Below are 19,800 nucleotides of genomic sequence, written 5' to 3'. Positions count from 1 at the left end.
CAAACGTGGTTGATTAGGACCCCCTTTTGACACTTAGTCAAAATAATTAGGCATTTTTTGCACATTTTCACCTGTTCACTGCAATTAAACCCCCTTTTTTCAAGGCACAGAACGTAAGGCGAAATAGGGCAACATTTTTTTAGTTTTGACAATAAAATGACACGTGACGTCATAAACGCATTTGTGACAATGCTATGACGATTGCGACCAACGTCACGAAAAGGTTACCACGTCATTGGATATACACGGTTCAACTAAAATTGCTCTAAATGTGGCTGTGAAGACCTAAACTCATACACAATCAAAACATATGCCAAGTGTAATGATAAATTGTGTTTGTAACATGTGTATTCATACACCATGCATTGGTCTACTAGTAGAATTTTATCCCTAACCGATCAGTCACTTGCTGTAAACAGCAGAACGTTCAAGATGTAACGGTTTCAAAACTACGTTGTACTTTTCGAAAATCTGTTATGTTCAGAACCGCCGTTTTTACTACACAAGCGTGCAAATATAAAGCTGCTTTTTGCACAACTGTAGAAAAGGATCAGGTTTCGCGCCACCGTAGGAAGTTACAATAGGTTTTAAATTACAGTGTAATTTATACCAAGTGCGGATGATTTTACACCTCTCGACGCGTGTTTTAAATTACTGCTGTACCCATGCTGTTCTGAAAATAACAACTGCACAAAAGTTTAATCCAGAATATAACGGCCCAAATATACGTAAAAGGCGACATGCTTTATTATGAAAACGTTTCGGCAAATGCTCATGCCATTATCAGTGATATGAGGCGCCACATCCGTTACAACCGTTTGTAACTACTATTGTTCACATATGCAAAAGCTGCATTGCTATCCTTTTATTGCGTTAGACACAAATGACAAAACATACAAAAACAGTTAAACTTCAAGGCCAAAACAAAATGCCAAAGTCATAACATGGTAAAAGGCCAAGTATCTTGAAAACCACTACAGCAAGGCTTCAGGCTATTTTGATGCGATGACTTGCCTCACGTTATGTTCTTTATCGACAAAACTGTTTTCAAACTTACACCAACTACTGTAGCGCATAGGTTCTAATTTACATGCAGTCAAACCCTTGTGGGAAGTCCTGTTTGCAGGCAGATATGTATTAAATGTAAGCTGCCTCAACTAAGGCTTTTCTTGTAGTTCGTATGGTTAAACGAGTCGAGCGTGTGTCGTAAACGATATATTTTGGCGTTGGTAAACATCTAAACTGCCTAATAAATTCTGACATCTCGTCACGGAAAGGCAAATAAGGTTTAATATAGTTTTATTGGCATTACCCTACCTGTAACATATATGAGTCAAGGAAACACACATTCATTTCTGTTCTGGGATATACTTTCCCTTTAAACCCAACTGTGTTTTGCATCTCCATTTTTGGTATGATCCTTGCTTGAAATGTATTTTCCAATACACGTACTTAAATATACATGTATTGTCAAGCGCATGTAGTAGTACGTGACAAAAAATGAACCTGCGGACTTTTTACACTAAACAGGAACCTGATGTAGCAAAAATTCTGACAACTGAGTCTAAAAATAGCGGTTTCCGTCTAATTCGGCGTACCTGTCGACAGTTCAGGCGCATACCGCACTACAGCAAGTGGTAATTTTACCGCGTACCGGTACTGCAACACAACTTCCGTTGCTAAGCCAGCCAACTGATGCAAGAGCATCTTCTTCTACCGGCGCTGTAATGAATGATGGCTAAAATTAATTCGAACCCAAGCGCAAGATCAATAAGCCAAGCTTGGGTCACACAGCCAGCCAGTCGTCCCACGAGTAGCTCTACTGACGAAGGGGTCCCGAAACAAGCGGCCAGCCTCTCTTGCTCGACACGCGCGCACACACATTCAAGCGCTTGATACAGGCTCGGTAGCATACAGCGATGGGAAACGTTGCTCTGAGTGACGTGTGAGCAGGGTACTGAAGCGCAACGGCCCGGCCTTGAGCTGGCGACGACGGAAAATGTGGTGTTGCAAGTTGACCCAGCGGTTCGGCTTGTTGGTTCAGCGGGTAGTTGTCAGTGCGCCGGGCGTGTTGAGAGCATTGACGTATAAACACAAACCGCATAGAACACAGCGTGTACTGATTAGGCGAACAATTTGCAGAAGCAACTAATGCGACCATTCATCAGTGGCGTGTGTTCGGGCTTAAAAAAATCGACCAGTTAATACAGCGGTTCTCAACGCGTTTCAGGACCACCAGTTGATATGAATGAATATCGTGGACCAGTCCATTGTTAAGTCAAGATAAAAAAGCACCAACAACAAGCATATTAGCCTGAAATATATTCCTTAAATACACAACTTAGAGGAGTGATATCAAACAACTGACAGTTAACAATAAATGGCCCATAACTTGGATAACCTTTTTTTCGTATTAAACATGCAACCATTTCCGGTTTATGACCAAATATAACTAACGTCCTGTGGACCACACAAAAAGTCATTATGGACCACCAGTTTAGAACCACTCAGTTAATAGCAAACGTTTGTTTCGAATTTGAAGGCACATTCAAATTAATTCTGATATAACAACACACAGACGTAACTCCTGCTTAGTAAAGTTTACTCTTGACTGCACAAATTCGGCTTTTGAGCGAGTTAAACAACATGCAGTACTAATCTTTTAGTACAGTCAGGCATACCAATATCTTAACTCATTCAAGCCTTCTCTCTCTAATACAAAAATCTAAATGACGACTTCGGCTGTCCGTAGCGTCGTGTGCGACAACGCAATGCACTCACAACGACATATGCAGCGTTCAATTACAGCAATCAGTGGCCACAGCATGATGTTGTTGCCTACGGGCGTGGTGCTCTAATTGCTTCGGGTACCGGTGGCGGTGGAAGGGACTTAAATGGGTTTATTTCAATGTTGACTTTGCAATGCCTTGAGTTCAGCGAATTTTTTTTAATACGTTTAAATTTGGTTTGGCAACCTTTTCACATTGTAAAATGTTAATTGTTTACAAAACTGAATTCAAATTATGTTACAGGTGTGATTTGGAATAACATATAACCGCATGTTACATGGCAATTACTTCTGGACCGCTAGTTCCCCAAATCTAGACAACGAAGACTTTTCAATTGGTCACGAAACTGTTTAAAGTGATTGTGCTCACAAGTTTGTAAACTGTCGTGTTTTCACAGTGATGAAAAATCGGTTTGATCTTACAGTCGTAAAGTAACTTTAAAACATTAAAGGGCGTTGTGAGACATAAGACAATTGTAAATGAATATTTGGGCCATGAACAAAAAATACTCCAAACGATTTCATCAACGAATTTTACCAGCATGAAATAAAGTCAGAATCACGGCTAACCGCCTTCCATCGTTTTGCCCTGGCCTAGAGCAAAATGTCATCAGACCACCGTGTGTCGTTCAGAAGCTGCCCAATAGCATGTACAGCAAAGGGTGGACTTCCGCTATGAAAGATTTGCTTAACGAACGGATGCTTAACATAGTAGTGTCAAAGTAATTAGGTAGGGCTGCAATTACCAAATGGCAAATGGTTGAACACTGGTGTTTTATGGCAGTTTTTCAAGATATGGGTAACCTGAAATTTTTTTGAGGTCGCCTGTTTTTGTAGCAAGAGCATCTACTTTTTACCCCGTTTTGTAACGTTTTTTTGTTTCCCAAGGGTTTAAACTGCTGCATAATACTAATTAATTTTATTTTGATCTTTCATTGTAATATTAACAGGTGTTTTTGTTTGTGACGTTATGCGTTGTTTTTGTCTTACTGTTGAGCCTCATCTGGCAAATAAAAACAAAAAACAAATAATCTCCTGATTTTTTACCCAACATTTCGAAACTGGAGTAATAATTTTTAAGAAAACCAAACACAAATGCAACGAAAAGAGTAATAAAGCACATCCGTTGGGTGCGTCAAAAAAGATTTGGGAACCACTGTTTTAAGGCAACTGATAGCACACAGGTTAGTGAATAGTGACATAGTTTTTTTAAAACTTTTAGACAGATTAGAAACAAAACAACTTTAAAATTGGCCAAGTGAGACGACACTACGCAAAACCACACCAGTTCAAGGAAAGTAAAACTGATTTGAAACACCACAAACCTACAACGCAGGGCAGAGGTTGCAATCAATTATGTACGATCCACCAACGGCCACGTAATCTTGTGTCATCATAAATTTATTTGAGCTTAAACAAGCCAGCAAACTTCTTGGAAACTCCACCCAGACTGCATAGGTTTGGAGGCCATATATTTATAACCTATAGGCTAAATGATTTCGTTTCGAAAAGGTAACGAAAGAAAAAAAAAACGTTCGAAAATATGTTACGACCAATTGTATTTTTTATGTAGGCATCAAGTTTTATCATATTCTAAGCCAGGTATTTTACATGCCTGCCTTTTAGCCTTTTAGCAAACTTTATTTGGTACTTTGTACTTTTTTTTATATTAGCCGTTCAGAAGCCAAGTGGAATTCTTTGGACAAGGAAACCAGAAACCCTTATATCAAGACCGAAAACTAACGATAACATGAGAAAACTGTAAAGTTATCAGATGTGCCAAGTGCGAATCTTCAAAAAAAAAAAGAATGCAAAAAAACCTATAACAAGACCAAAACTGACGTTCACAAGACGAAATCGTTCATAAACTAACGATTACAACATGAAACCGACAAAGTTTTTAGATTCTATGTACTTTATTTGCCAAGTGAGTATCTTTAGAAAATAAATGCGAAAACGCCTATAGCAAGGCCACCACGTGACCTTTACAAGACGAAACCGTTAACCATTGTACTAACATTTTTTGCAAGCCAGCACACTTGCGGCCGAAAACAATGACTCAATATATAAGAATGTCACTCTTTCAAAACGTGACTCAGCAGAAACATGATACACAAAGTTAATCATGCACGCCCTTATTCGCACACATTTCAAACCCAACATCTGTACCAAGTAATATGCATTCGCTTAGCAATATAGGCAACTAATTAATGACCAAAACAGCGACGTTATAAATGCGTTTGTATAGCTGCGTTAACGGTCACATACCTGCCTCACAATAAGTGCCCAATAAACTATAAATTCCAGCGGTTTGCGCTGACAAAAATGACAATCATTAAACCCGCATACTGGCACCAAAAATAGATGATTGATTTAACCTGGTACCGATAAAAGCACTACTTGAGTACTGTGTTGGGCACACATTAACGTGGCAAAGCAGAAGCCGCGCAAACATACAGGAACCAACAAGCGTGTGTTAATGCTGATCTCACAAATTCCACATGCGCTAGAATGGTTACTGTTTTGCATGATAAATATTTTAGAGCGCCCATGAGCACTGAAGACTGAAACGTCGCTATTTGATTTGCGTAAATTTAATCTGAAAATACCCCTTGTTTCTACAACAGCTGTAACCTGAAGAACACTTTTTGGAATTGTTTGCAATCTATTAGCTATTGTTAGTCTTCCAAAACACAGTGCAGTTCTGTATGTATGAAAATGGCTAACAATAATAGTAGAAACGAAAGTTACCACAGCGCAAGCTACATTATCTCAAATACCGTACAGCAAATTTTCCATTTTGCGTACTTTTAAAATATATGTTAGCAGAAACACCATTTCGCATAATTACAAGGGATACACACATTTTGAACACCAATATTCAAATCTCTATTAGACCCTATACTTTTTCGTTTTATAACACAATTCTTTCTACAAAGAAATTCTGGCAGAATTGCACCACCAGAACCTCTTTCGAAACTACAGTCGTCACTACTACACCCTCCTCTCAAACCACCAGCAAATTTCACATAACTAGTCGACAAAAAACTGACCGTCAAAGTCCATACACAAACATCTATTACACATGGTCGGACGGTAAAATCGATGACCTACTCGACCGACAAATTCCTAAACACTATGGTCGATGGTTTGTGTGTTCTCGGGTCTAGCACTCTACACCCTCAAGTGCTTCGTGTTTTATAGTGTCGACCAAGTGAAAAGTATATTGGCTAGAGGTCAATCCCATCAGCTACTGAATAAAGCGATTTTGGTATGTTGACTAAAACCCATTTTGATGTGGATTTTGTACAGAACTAAAAAGGCCAACGAAAGCTATTTTTTACCAGCTACCGAAAAAAAAAAAAAATCGTAGGGCACATATAATAACAACGCAAGCTGATTTTTTACCTGTTTGTGAAAAATCACACGTTTAGCATAACATTTTGATGTATACTTCGTACCAAAAAAGGCCAACACAAGCAAATTTTTTACCTGCAATCGAAAAACCACGTTTAGTATAACATTTTGATGTAGACTTAGTACCGCACAAATAAGGCCAACGCAAGCTGACTTTTTTACCTATTATCGAAAAAGCGTTTAGTATAACATTTTGATGTCTGACTTGGTACCGAAAAAGGGCAAACGCAAGCTAATTTTGGCCTGTTATCAAAAAATACGTTTGGGTTTTGGTTATGGATGCTGGACGCTGTTTATTTAAATGCAAGTGCGCGTTAACCCTCTCCGAGCTCTTGCCTGATCTGTAAACTCGGCACCAAAGACAAACAAAGGAACGCAAAATTTAATGCAACTACAGTAAAAGTATAACAGCACAATATAATCGGTTACCAAGTACTCGCTTCGTTTCGTTCTGCTGTACTAAAACAATCAACATTCCAGCTAAACTAAACAGGAAACTGATAAACTCATATGCCCTTATATCAACAAGCAACATAGTTCGTAATTAACCAGTAAGCAATGGTCTATGATACTCCAATGAACAAATGCAGCAGTGACCTTTCAAATATACATTTATATGCTATAGTCCTGTTTTACGCTACAGAGCGCCCGTTAACGCACTGTAGAGTGTACTTGACTGGTATAAAACACGACAGCATACAACATACATCGTAGTCACACAATTAAGGGATGATGGTCACATACTTCCGTTGTTATAAAACGAACCGTTTGACGTTGGCACGTAACGAACTACAGACTAATATGTGCTGCAGAAATGCATCCTATCCGTTGTATAAGTCAGCAATAAAATAAATTAGTCAAAATTTTTAATGCCCCTAGATTGAAACGATAGGCTACACCTGTGGTTCTCAACCTTTTCGACTAATTACTCTCTTGACATTTCAAAACATTCACCATTTAAAAGTGTTGTATTTCAGTCATACTCATATCTCGCTAGTTGCAACAAATATCGTACAATCACCGGTCGATATTAAGAATGACTTGAAATTGGCATTTCTCAGTCCACAAAAGCGGATAAAACCTTCCAAGCGAGAAGTCGATAGTTTAATTTGAAAAGCAAACCAAACAGCCGAACTGATTGGTTTCGCCCTTTAGAATACGAAGCCACTATTTAATCCACATCTCATATCAAACCGGAGTCAAAACGGAGAAAATCAATCAATCAATAGCGGGTGCAGCTCGCTTAGTGTTGATGTCTTCGCGAGAAGGTGGATTCCTACGATCGTCCGTGCGCACTCACAAAAAGTGTGCCCCCTTCCTAAGTGCCATTAGCAAGGCGATCGATTGATTAGTCGCATTACGGGAGCTGTTGGCGCACTGCACGTACAAGGACCCCTTCATGCAGTTTAGACTAGTGATGTACCGAATCGGCGAAATTTCGATTCGGCCGAAACCGAATATTCGGCGGTTTTGCCGAATAAATTCGGCCGAATCAACCGAATCATTTATGACGTCACGCGAAGTCGTACGCTACGCGTTTGACATGAAAAAAATGTTTATTTACCAGGCAATTAGTGCAGAATAGTTGTGTTTCGTCCTCATTTCAGTTCTGTAGGGTTTAAAATTGCCTCAAGCATGATTGGCAACCTGTCAATGAGTTGCTAATTTTTTTGACAACAGTGGGAAACCGATAATGTGTTGAAATGTGTTGAAAAAGATAAAAATTGACGCGATTTTCGTTATGTTTAGGCTTTCAAAAGATTTGCGTGGTACCTTAAGCAGAAAAGACACGTTTAACGCTTTACATTTATGTTCGTAAAAGATTCGGTTTCGGCCGAATCGCAACAAATTATTCGGCCGAAACCGAATCTTTGCAAAAATGACCGATTCGGCCGAATAAATCCGGCAAACCGAATATTCGGTACATCTCTAGTTTAGACGCGATTCTACACCACGTATTTGAGTATTCTGAAACTTTGGGTACTGGTGACTTGAAGAATCATACCTAATACTATTGATTTCATTTTATTAAAAACTTGTGTTGCAGGATTCGTGGATACAAATTGGTCTGCTTAATACTCGTTCATAAACTTGACACACAACATTATTGAAAAACGTTTATACCTCTTTTTGTACCTTTCTAACTGTGCACACACACTTCTAAAGCAAACAAAAACAATATGGGTATCAGTGGTTACCAACAATGGGCAAGATAGACAATTGTCCTTACGAAGACATTCATGTAAGCCACTCAACTTAAATATGTTAACTTTCTGGTGTCAAATACACACAAACGCTAAACTACACAAAAACACAAATCCTTCCAATGAAGGTTAAACTATTCTGCCTCGTATTTTACTTCATGGTGTAAAAATGCAATCCATTTTAACACTTCCATAACTTGCAAGACCCACAAACTTGGCTAGAAGCTACAGTCTTAACACAAGCGACTGCACTAAACAGGCTTAAATCACAAGAGCGGGGTGTAAGGCGTACCGGCCCTACCGTATCGATTGTTTTGTGCCCCGGGATCAAAATTCGTCTACAGGCCTGTCCCAGTGAAGCAATATATATTAACAACTATTGATGTTGCGCTGCTGAAATAGGAATAACACACGCGCTCTTGAAAAGGAAATGCTTGAAAAACATTTGTTAGAATCAATGTTCTCGTATGTTTTACACGCACAAATTGCCTAGTTGCAAGATTACACTGGATTTATGCTCATTAAACGTTGCCAGGTGTTTAAAATTGGGCCCCGGAAACATTCGTTAACACCTGGTTTCTAAACCATTTTTTACAGCTGACAGCTTTATAGTCTGTGTAAAAAACAACAGCGAAAACTAGAAATATTTTCTCCTGTACTGTATCTTCTATTCTAGCGCTAATAAGACTGGGGCCGAGCACGCATTTTATGTTAACTGTATAAACTTACACAGTGTTTTGTCCAAACCAAACATAGCGCGTTCTTAACATATGTATGCGCAGTGTTTGCCCAGATTAGCTTATAATACGGGACTTCTGCTTGAGGATCAAAGTTCATTGAGATGGAAACGTCAACTAGAGACAAGGATACGGCATGTCAAAAGTGTGCAAAAGACAGCCAGGCAAAATTACCTTCCTTCGTGTTAAACGACTTCCAAACTGACTTCAACTACGCAAAACGTTCTTCGTATAATTCCTGACACATCAATACAGCTAAGTACAACTACAGCATGTGTGTTGAAGCTCATATTTAGTCAATTCTTTAAACCAACACGTTAAGACTATAACTGCATTTTACATGTTGCTGTATTATATTACTGGTGCTACGCCTAAGCATTACGTTCTGTTGAACGGAAGTTGGTATGTACGTGCAATTTAGTCACAGCCAATCAGGTTCTTCGTAAATGCAGTTATATGGGGAAAAAAGACGAAGCTAGTATGTACTCTTCTAAGATTATGCAGTGTTACGACCATTGCTTTGCGGTCTTCTATTTACACAATAATGTTACTAATAAAGATTGATTTGCAATTTGTTCATGCCAATTCGTGGAAATTTTGGCCACCCTGTGCCACAAACAGTTTTTTTTCGGTTGATTTACAGAGTTAACAACCGTAACGCTTGCTCTTTGGCACAAAGTATGCATTCCTCTCGAAATCTGGCTATCCCATTGCGTGCCCCCTTAGATCAGGGCTTCCCAACCTGTGGTACGCGTGCCACTAGTGGATACGTCGGAGCTAGTCTGGTAGTACGTAAGAAGCTTTCTGTCATACTCAAGTAAAGTCAGATCAAAAATTGCAACTCAACTGACGCATCTGATCAGCCCTGGTTTTGGACAAAACTCGTGTCTTGGACATTCTTTCGAAATTGCCAACCTTGCTGGTTTCAGAAATACGCCAGCCCTGTCAAAAGAATCGGCCTATTTCTCGGTCTGCCCATTAAAACACGGTTTAGCTTTAGGTGTATAGGAAAAGTCTTCAGGCGGTACGCAATCGGTATAAAGTTGAAAACCACTGCCATTGATAGTAGTGATGGGACGGGTACCCGATACTCGGTACTCGGTATCGAACGATTTCAGTGGTATCGATACTCGTACTCGGTATCAAAATATTTTGTCTCAGTTTTCGATACCGACGTGCGAATACCGAAGGCCGGTTTACACCATAAGAATACAGGCAACTTTATGCCAATATTTGCTTTGGACAGCACAAAATCGGGAAAAAGTACCGACAGGTTAGGTATATTTTTTTCGCTATCGTATGGAGATTACATTTTTCTGCATGTGTGAGTGCACGCCTGTACCTCAACCATTGCAGATAAATAAGCCAGTGATATACAACTAAGTACAACACTGTACTTATGTACTCGGTAATCGTACTGGGTACTCGGTATCGAAAGTATATACATGTGGTACTCGTACTCGGTATCGGTACTCGCTTCAAAACCTGGTATCGTCCCATCACTAATTAATAGTACATTAAAACACTAAACCGGTGGCAAATACTTTACAATTCGAGTATGCACTAACGTAAAATCTACACACACTTATGGCCTATCCAAAGAGTTCTTTGCAATTGGTTGGGCTGTCTACAAACCAGCCCATATTTTTTGTGTCCCGATGTTAAAAAATGCTGTTAAGCAACTTTACACATTATTAAACACGGACATCAATACCTATGACAGGCAATATCGATTCCAACACGACACAATTTTCTGCGTCAGTTCACTCTTCCGATTTGGATTTTAAAATACGGAACGTTACTTTGTCGACACCTAGCGGCAGAAACAACGCAACGATTTTTATTTTTATCTGACGGATTTCCACATATGGCGTGTGATTTCAATTTTATACTAAGCTGTTGCAAATTCTACCTTCAATGTGTACACGACAATAGTATTGTGTACGCGTTACCAAAACACAACAATGACAAAGGCTGTTTGTTAAAACTAAGCTAAGTTTTATTGGAATCATCCCAAACCAGCAATTGAAAAGCTCATAGGCTTTCAGGTGTATTATAATGGGTATCAATTCGGCGGTCTGCAACTTAACAATGACTGAAAGAGTCCTTGGTCTCTCTCTGGCCGTGTACAAGTACCGTACTTGGCCGTATACGATTAGTTTGCGCTACGACCACAAAAGACTAAGTAGCATATTACAAGCGACAGTATTAATCCTGTCAAGGTCAGTTTGGTAGTAAATCTAAGTGGCTCGTTTAAAACTCTGCTCGGCATCAAGTAAAAAGTTCATCCTGCAAATACGGTAAACCTCGGTTAATCCGGACCAGTTTGGACCCAAAAATTTCAGATTTGGCGAAGATCCGGATTATCCGATATCGTTTTTTAGGGCTTACCACATTACAAATCATTTGTACCTCGAGGTTTACTCGATTTGAACAATACGTATCCATAGTTGACTACATTACGCTCGTTTGTAAGCTAACTCGTCGAGAATATCCTCAATAAACCACTTTTACGCAGTTGCAATAATTACATACACTTTAAATGTAAAATAAACATAAAAAATTGAAATATCCTGTCTTTAACCGTTTTTATGATTGTACAGCAACTTATAGTTTAAACCTCAGTTTAACGTTTATTTTTTCTGCAAAGCAAAACGAGGATGTAAAAACGCCTTGAGGCTTTTCTTGGAACATAAACACTGGTGCAACGCACAATTTTAGATTTTGATGCGATCACAGCTAACGGCTGGGCTCGTGGCGTAGCAATTTTCGTTTAACATGCATTTGCGTAAAATTTTGCTGTTTTTTTGTCCTTAGTGCGTGCTCAAAATGAGGCGACGTTTTATCCCACATGTCCTATAAACCAGTGGTTCCCAACCTTTCTACACCGTGGGACCCGCAAAAATTAAAAAAAAATTCCACGGACCGGCAACAAAAGATCGCAGTGAATGCAACAGATATTTTCAAGCTTTTTGTTCACTAAAGTTGTAGTTGCGCAACATAAGGCAAGATTTAGTCATAGCCGATGTATTTAGGACGAAAAATACAACCAAACGGCAATCAACTTAACTCAAACAACAAAACACCAATCCATTTAGATACAAAATCAATGCTAGTGGGATGTTTGTTGTTGTTTCGCTTCCAGTATGAATCTCAAAATCATCTCAAAAGTAAAAAATAACTTTGTTTTACAAAAAAATGTTGAATGCTAGGCACACTTTATGACAAAACAATCATAAACGTAACAAAAGCTTTATTAAACAATTTTGCGGGTATTAACGGTGGAGAGTTACCCCAGTGGTACAGTCAAGCCTAAAATGAATTTTGCAGATACCAACAACTTTACAATAGGCCTACTTATCATTCCATTTTGAAAAGTAGCTTGGCATATAGTAAGATAATTTGCGGACCAGCACCGGTCCGCGGACCGGCGGTTGGGAACCACTGCTATAAACTACGGTTTCCCAAAAGTATACTAAAGATACAGTAAAACCGGAGTCGTTTAATTCGGGCAAAACTTGAGGTGCAAATCATTCGTAGTATGGTAAGGCTTTAACTAATGGACATCGGTTAATACGGATCTTCTTCTAAAACGGATTTTTTTTGTACAAACGGGTCCGAATTACCCAACGTTTACTGTACAATGTACATACATTTACTGGATTTGTTAAGTTTTTAACCCCTAAAATAAATACCGGAAACATTTCACATGCCATTTATGCCAATTAGTAAACGTGGAAATATAAAGCACAGTGTACGCAATGACTGTCCAAATCTTCGCTTTTATTAAGCAGCACAATCTCTAGATGTCGCCCCAGAGGGAAACCAATGCGTAGAAAAAGGAAACTGTCGCCGTTACGGGCCCGAACGAATTACAAAATCTGCTGAAAAGGTCATCGGAGCTACCTATCGATTCTACGTTCCACATTAAGACTGCTTGAAACATCGCGCATTTTTCAAATATCATTGCCAAACGCATTAGGGCACACACAGTGGAGCGCTGTGGCCCTATCAGGTCATTGTTCAAGGGCAAACAACGGTATGCTGAGTGTGTGTTGTGTACTGTGTGATTAATGAGCTGTGTGGTTTCGCTAAGCAAACTTAAATGATCGTTTCAAGCTATAAGGCCTATAAAAACCCAAGCAAAGGCCTGTGATAGTCAACACGAACACGCAGGACGCACATATAATTTCCTTATGCGCTCGCTGATTTTGAAACGGCACCCAAGCGAAATTTGCATGTTACCATTGTTCATGCCTTGAGCTGAGAGTTCAAATTTCAACGTTAAGTGCATTGGCACCTCGGGGAACGACTATTTACCCGCTTACCTGCCAAGTAATGGGCTTATTCGACAAAAATCCGTCCACAGAGAACACTTTGCCAACCAATAATTCGTGTAAGTCATGTGATATTACAAAGGGTAACCAAACAGACAACACAAAAATAGACCTGTACGCCTCATCTATTCAAAGCAGGTTTAGAGATTACTTTAATCCCTTTAAAATGAAGACTGTTGAAAATATAAGTCTTTGAAATTAGGTTATGAGACTGCTTGCAGCTGGGGTTGCTACGGACTGCTGATGTCTCGTAAATACGTCGGAAAGAACCTTTTTATCTGCGATTTTTTGGTTTTTATCAGTAATAAAACCTGGTCGAACAAATGTTGTTGGCGTGAAGCAACTGTCAATGCAATATGCATGCGGTCGTGCCTGCAACAACAGGCCCAATATACGTGTAACTTTTGAAACACCCTGTGCTACATAAGAGTATGTTTGGCGGCTGTTAGGAAGGATTGTGGTGAACGCGGCGGGACATTGACCAAAATAGACACAATTGAGTTCACAAAGCAAAGGAAAACAGCTTTCCCACCCCAGTAGGGTACAGACCTCTTGGCACAAATGTTTCCTCATTTCCGACTAGTGTTGGCCAGTAACGCGGTCAGTTCAGCCATTTGAAACATGGTTTTCAAGTGGGACTTGTACAGTGTAAAAGGTGTTACCACCTTTATACATGTCTATATATTTTATTAACCAGCACTTTGCATTCGACCAAATTAATCAGATCTTTACATACATTCTGTAATGTGACATTCATGAGGATGACAAAGTCTGTTGGTTATACAATACAACTAGCAAACCCAACATAGCACAGCCCTGTCCAAATTCTGTAAGAACTACTCATTCATAAAAGTAGTTGGTGTCATGTTTCATGTAGTAAACAGCAGCCTTACACTTAATGACAGCAGCACTGCTCAGGCAGCTTGGAGTTGATTCAAAAGGCTTTTAAAGCATTTCAAAGACAAATTCTACACTTTGTAAACCCTTTTAAGAATCCACACATAAATTTTCAAATCCTAGAAGAAATCATAGCATTTTGCCAATGATGTGGTAACTGCTTGTTCAGAAGTGGCATATGCATTGCTCTTAAAATAGCCATTGGGAACTGATAGTGTATCTTAAATGTATTGATCAGGTTAAGTGGCTTCCCATGGGATGAACTCTTTGGTTTATACCCAGCACCGAAGAATTTGTTAACACTCATCTGGTAACACTTTGCTTTGAACAGTCAAACTCACATCAACTTTTCAAGTCGAAATAAATATAGGTATTTCTTTGTGGAACATACTGTAAATTTTCAATTGTTTGAACCTGAGTTTTACTGGCAAGGTCATGGCAAAACTAACATTAAACAATTTATGCTAGTTTTTAGATTTAGTTGTACAATTGTCACAATTCAATGTTAAGATACACTAATAGACATTATAACTCTATATGTATATTTTTAATTTGTGATGGAAAAATTAGTTGAAAACAAAACACCATTTTCCTTGGCCTTGCAATTCAGTTTTATGTCAGTGCAGATACACATCTGTAATCCACATTATCAAGATTTAAAAATAGATCACATTAAACAGTAGATTTGTACAGTATGCAACCTAAGCATCATATTTTAGATGCTTAATTATTCATGGATTTTGGCTTTGCCATGCATCATATGTTTTGCATTACTGCAAGGTTTTCATACATTTTAAATGCACATGCGCCTAAACATACAAAAAAACTAATGTTTTATTGTAACATTCAATATGTGGTTATTTTTTCTGGGAATTTACAATCATACTTGGCTAAAATGACGACTGTAACAAAATCACTTGAATATATTAAACCAGTGGTTCCCAAACTTTTTATCTTTTAAGGCGCATTTTAGAAAAAACAAAAATTATTTGGCACACTTCGAACATTTGAATAATTTTTTTAGCTGACAAAGGCACTAACTATGAGGTCATAAAGCCGCTATACAGGTCACTCTCATAGTTAAATAGCCTAGTTGAACATCTCAGAGACGTGGAGCATGTTGGCCTAGTGGTCTAAGCACCTGGTACTACTACTCAACTTGATTGATTTTAATTTCAATATTTTTTGCGGCACACCTAATGGCACACTTGTGTGCTGCGGCGCATAGTTTGGGAACCACTGTATTAAACACATATACATAATAAAACATAGTTCTTACCACTTTCTGCTTGGTCCCCCTTCTTTGCAGGAGCATTCCCCATCTTGTTGTAAATCAATTAATCCCCCAAAAGATCAATGCTTATCAATTGAAGACGAGAGAGGGCAATTAACAAAACAATTAAACACCAATTTCAATGAAACTTCAATTTACTGCTACAATAAAATAACAGTTGTACATGAAACACATTTGAAAGGAGATTAATTTTGTGAGGCATACACAAATCAATAAAATTTAGAAATATAAACATTTAATATTGTATTTTTTTAATATTTTTGCAGAATACCAATGGCAAAATGTGACTTTATAAATGTAATATCTTCAGTTTCAATTGACCTCAAAAGCCTTGGTATATCTACAATGATTTATTTTAAAATGTATAATGCCAGTATCCATAATACAAGATTATGCGCAATGTAGTTAAATTATACAACAGACTTTCCAATAGACACAGTTAAAAAGTTTGTATATTGATCAAAGCCCGAAAAGTTTCACCACAAGACTGATAATTTCAAATTTAATGACATGTTAAACAATGGCACAGTCAAAATACATTTGTCACCAACAATACCGCTGCCATATATTTAGATGACAATATATGTTGCTTTGCAGGAAACTATTAAGGACTCATCAACTCTATAGGCTTCCTGTGTCAATGAATAGACAATTTTTGACATGTCCAGGCCAGTCGCATACATTGAAACCAATTAAGATGGCCTATATTGGTCCACAAAACTTAATAACATGCATAATTTATATCTTTTAGCCATTATTTTGCTGCATAAAAAAGATAGATTTCAGTTTTATTTTTAGATTTATCCAGCTATTTGCTTAAATTCCACTTGGCTTAAAAACTATGTACTTAGCATACTTACATTGGTACTTAAAAATATGACAATTTTTAAAAGACGAGTATGCTACACTATGTAACAACTTACAAGTTACAACCAAATGAAATTGTAAATCAAATAAGGCAACTTTACAAAAACACAACCTCAAACGACAAGCCTAACGAAAACATTACAAAGCGAAGAATGGCGAATATTTATTTTTGTTAGATCGTCGGTTCTGCACCACAACATCTAGAGGACACTCTTACTCAATTAGTCTCCAGTCTCCACGCTTTCAAAGCAAAATCAAATAAATAAAAGGCTCCGCGATGCACCAGACCATAGCGAAGTTCGCGGCTCTCGAGTAAAACTGCATTTGCACCAGCACTATGCCTTGCCTTGTAAAATTTTAAACACCAGAAGTCGTATATTTAGAAGCGCATAAAAAGCGGCTGCAGGCACAAAGCCAGCGCCCGCATAAAAAATCAATATTCTGGCCTCGTAAACGGCGTTAACGTATTTGGCGTGAAAGAAAAAAATATTTCAAACAGCGTGCTACATTCAGTCATTGCAAGGCCCGGCCAAGCTGGGACGCTTTCCTGGCGCCAAACAGCGACTAATTGAAAATCGATACCCTAAATTATTGTGTATGATTTTTATAGCACTATTTTCTCTTGAAGTTTAAAGCTATAACGAGATTAAAGGGGTCCAATTTCCAGTTTGTGTCCTGTGCCTGTTGTTGACAAGACCGCAACGCTCTACCGCTCACTTAAAACCGCAAGCCATTGACGCACGAACCATGCCGCATACTATATCGGGCACCCCCGGGGGATTCTCAACTATTTTAATGAGGTCCAGGCTTGGTTCCGGGTACGTATTGTGCCTTAACTTTCCAACAGCCCTGTCGATATGTTTTAACGAACGTTATTTTATTGACAAGAAGTGGAAAAACTACGCGCCAAAGCAACGGTGGTTCTTTGTATAATATTTATGTACACTTTTGCTGGGGAAATAAACAGAAAGTGCAAGCAAAAAATACACAGTAAGACACACGCATTACCGATTGTGTGAACGCATTTGAAAGGTACCGAAGTATTTTCGTCGTGAATGACCTTTTTACCGAATTAAACAGCTTTTCAATGAGGGCTGCCCATATTGCCTCTACCTATCACAACAAAACGATGCATAGGAAAACCGAAAACACAGCGAGAAAATGAAACTACAGAACAGGGTTGCGAGGAATAAAGGCATTGTCTTCCTCTGTGCAGTAATAATCGCTGGCAGTAGCGTTTGTGTCGTCACAGAAAGCAATGCAAAAATAATGCTAGTTTGTATTTCATACCGTTTTATGAGCTGCGGGTTTTAATTCAATTATAGATTAAAGACAACACATTTACCCCACTTTTGCAAAGTAGATAAATTATGGTCAAGTGTTTTTCGTGGCAGATATTGTCATAACCAGATTTTACTTTTTTTGCAAATGTTTTTACAGGTGTATAACTCTGGACTTCATATTCCATTTTGCGCTGTTTTTACGTTAAACTAAACACAAAAACTAAAAGGACAAGAGACATGCCTATCTGCGTATCTAAAAACTAAAAAACAAAGTTATTAAGTAACTGGATTGATGTTACACTTTAAAAATACCGTGTAAATAATGGTCGAATATTACGATTAAAATTTTTAAACGAGATAGCCTATGCTGTGTAGTTGAGAAAAATGGTTTCGAGTTTTAAAGCGATTTTAAAGAAGTGGTACCTTTTGCTACGAGCCAAAAGCATATACAATAACAATCTGGGTTCAGGGCAAAAACAATATGGTACAATTCTTTCAGTAAACACTTCTTACTAAACACAAGACACAACTAAGAACAGCTTGATGAAGTCAGAAGAAAATTTGCAACGTAAGAAGTTCGCTGGATACAAAAGACAGGGTAAAAAAGCAACACTCAACCAAAACACTAAAGTCCATTTTTACTAGGAGGCCAGAAAAACATTTGTTTTGAAACGAGTTAAGTATCGTTTATTGCCACAAATTACCCACATTTAGGACATTTTACTCTGATTTCTGGCCTACATACAACACACTAAGCAAAAAAAAAACAATAAAAAATTCCCCACAAAGCGAAAAAAATCAACCACGATCACGCCCCCCAGTGGCGAGTGCATAAAAAGGAAAGCGTCACAAACGTTGCTAGGCAACAATGAGTGGCTCGTCGTCGGCAAAGCCCGAAATCATGGGTGTATCTACATCAGCATCGTCGTCCAATCCGTTGTCATAATCATCACCAACAAAATAAGCTTCTCCTGATTGAGGGTCGTAATGTGATGACACGAATGTACTGTATGTCTGCTGTATGTTTCGGCGGCGTCGTACCTAAACAAACAAGCAAGTGTATAGATCAGTATACAGTAGACCTCGGTTAATCCGAATTCGGTTCCGCGTAATTTGGACAAAACTTGAAGTACAAATGTTTTGTAATGTGGAAAGACTAACTGAGCGGTTGGCAACCTTTTTTGCACTGCGGACCGTTTTTGAAACTGAAATTTTATCGCGGACCGGATTAAAAACAAAAACAAATATTCAGCAAAAAAAAAACGCTTAAATTAGTTTATCAACCCCGGGATGTAGGGGGTAAATTTAAAGCATTTAACCTAAAAGTATACGGCCCGGTAACAAACTCCTCGCGGAACGGTGGTTGCCGACCACTGCTTTAACTAATCGACATCAGTTAATCCGGATCTTCGCCTAATCCGGACATTTTTTGTTGTCCAAACCGGATTAACCGACGTGTACTCCAGTTTTATAACCTCTTGAGGTCTGCCATACACTACCACATATAATATATTAACTTCACAACTATAAAGTAATGCTCATTTTCTCAACCACGGCAATTAAAATCATAAAAAAAGAACTTACCACATATCCAATGGCAAGTGCTATGCAGATGCATAAAAAGAGTGCAGATACAGCAATGGCGATGATTTTCGACTTGGTGAAAATGATTGTTGTATGTGTGCTGGGTAGAGTGTTTACTGTTCCGAATTCTTGGGGTTGAAAGGTTTTCGGAAGAGAGACGGTTGTATTGCAGTTGTGCATTCGACAAATTGGCTGAAGGTAGGCCGTGTACCTTAAAAATAATATAAATGCGTGTTTAACGACATACAGTAGACCTCTTTTAAACCGGATTCGGTTAATCAGGATCTTTGCCTAATTCGGACAAAACTTTAAAGATACAATTGATTTGTAATGTGGTTAGGCTTCAACTAATCGACTCCGGATCTTCGCCTAATCCGGACAATTTTTTAGTC

The 19,800-nt window shown here is 38.5% G+C and overlaps 2 protein-coding genes across 2 annotated transcripts in view; both read right to left on the bottom strand.

Moving 5' to 3' along the window:
* LOC145222276 (cAMP-dependent protein kinase catalytic subunit beta) overlaps positions 1-15,833 on the bottom strand; it is a 37,225-nt gene extending 21,392 nt beyond the window's left edge. The window contains exon 1 of the mRNA XM_080088369.1: positions 15,660-15,833. Within this exon, the coding sequence (XP_079944495.1) occupies positions 15,660-15,702 (43 nt within the window). The 5' untranslated portion in view covers positions 15,703-15,833. The remainder of the gene's footprint in view (positions 1-15,659) is intronic.
* Positions 15,834-17,397: 1,564 nt separating this feature from the next.
* The window catches only part of LOC145222272 (uncharacterized), a 40,491-nt gene continuing 38,088 nt past the window's right edge, over positions 17,398-19,800 (bottom strand). The window contains exons 43-44 of the mRNA XM_080088363.1: positions 19,409-19,619; positions 17,398-18,865 (exon numbers count right to left, since the gene is read on the bottom strand). Coding sequence (XP_079944489.1) covers positions 18,683-18,865; positions 19,409-19,619 — 394 coding nt within the window. The 3' untranslated portion in view covers positions 17,398-18,682. The remainder of the gene's footprint in view (positions 18,866-19,408; positions 19,620-19,800) is intronic.

The sequence above is a fragment of the Phallusia mammillata genome, chromosome 4, assembly GCF_965637545.1.
Source record: "Phallusia mammillata chromosome 4, kaPhaMamm4.hap1.1, whole genome shotgun sequence".
Lineage (NCBI taxonomy): Eukaryota > Metazoa > Chordata > Ascidiacea > Phlebobranchia > Ascidiidae > Phallusia > Phallusia mammillata.
Note: the sequence above shows the minus strand (reverse complement) of the source record. Positions and strands in the feature narration are given on the sequence as shown.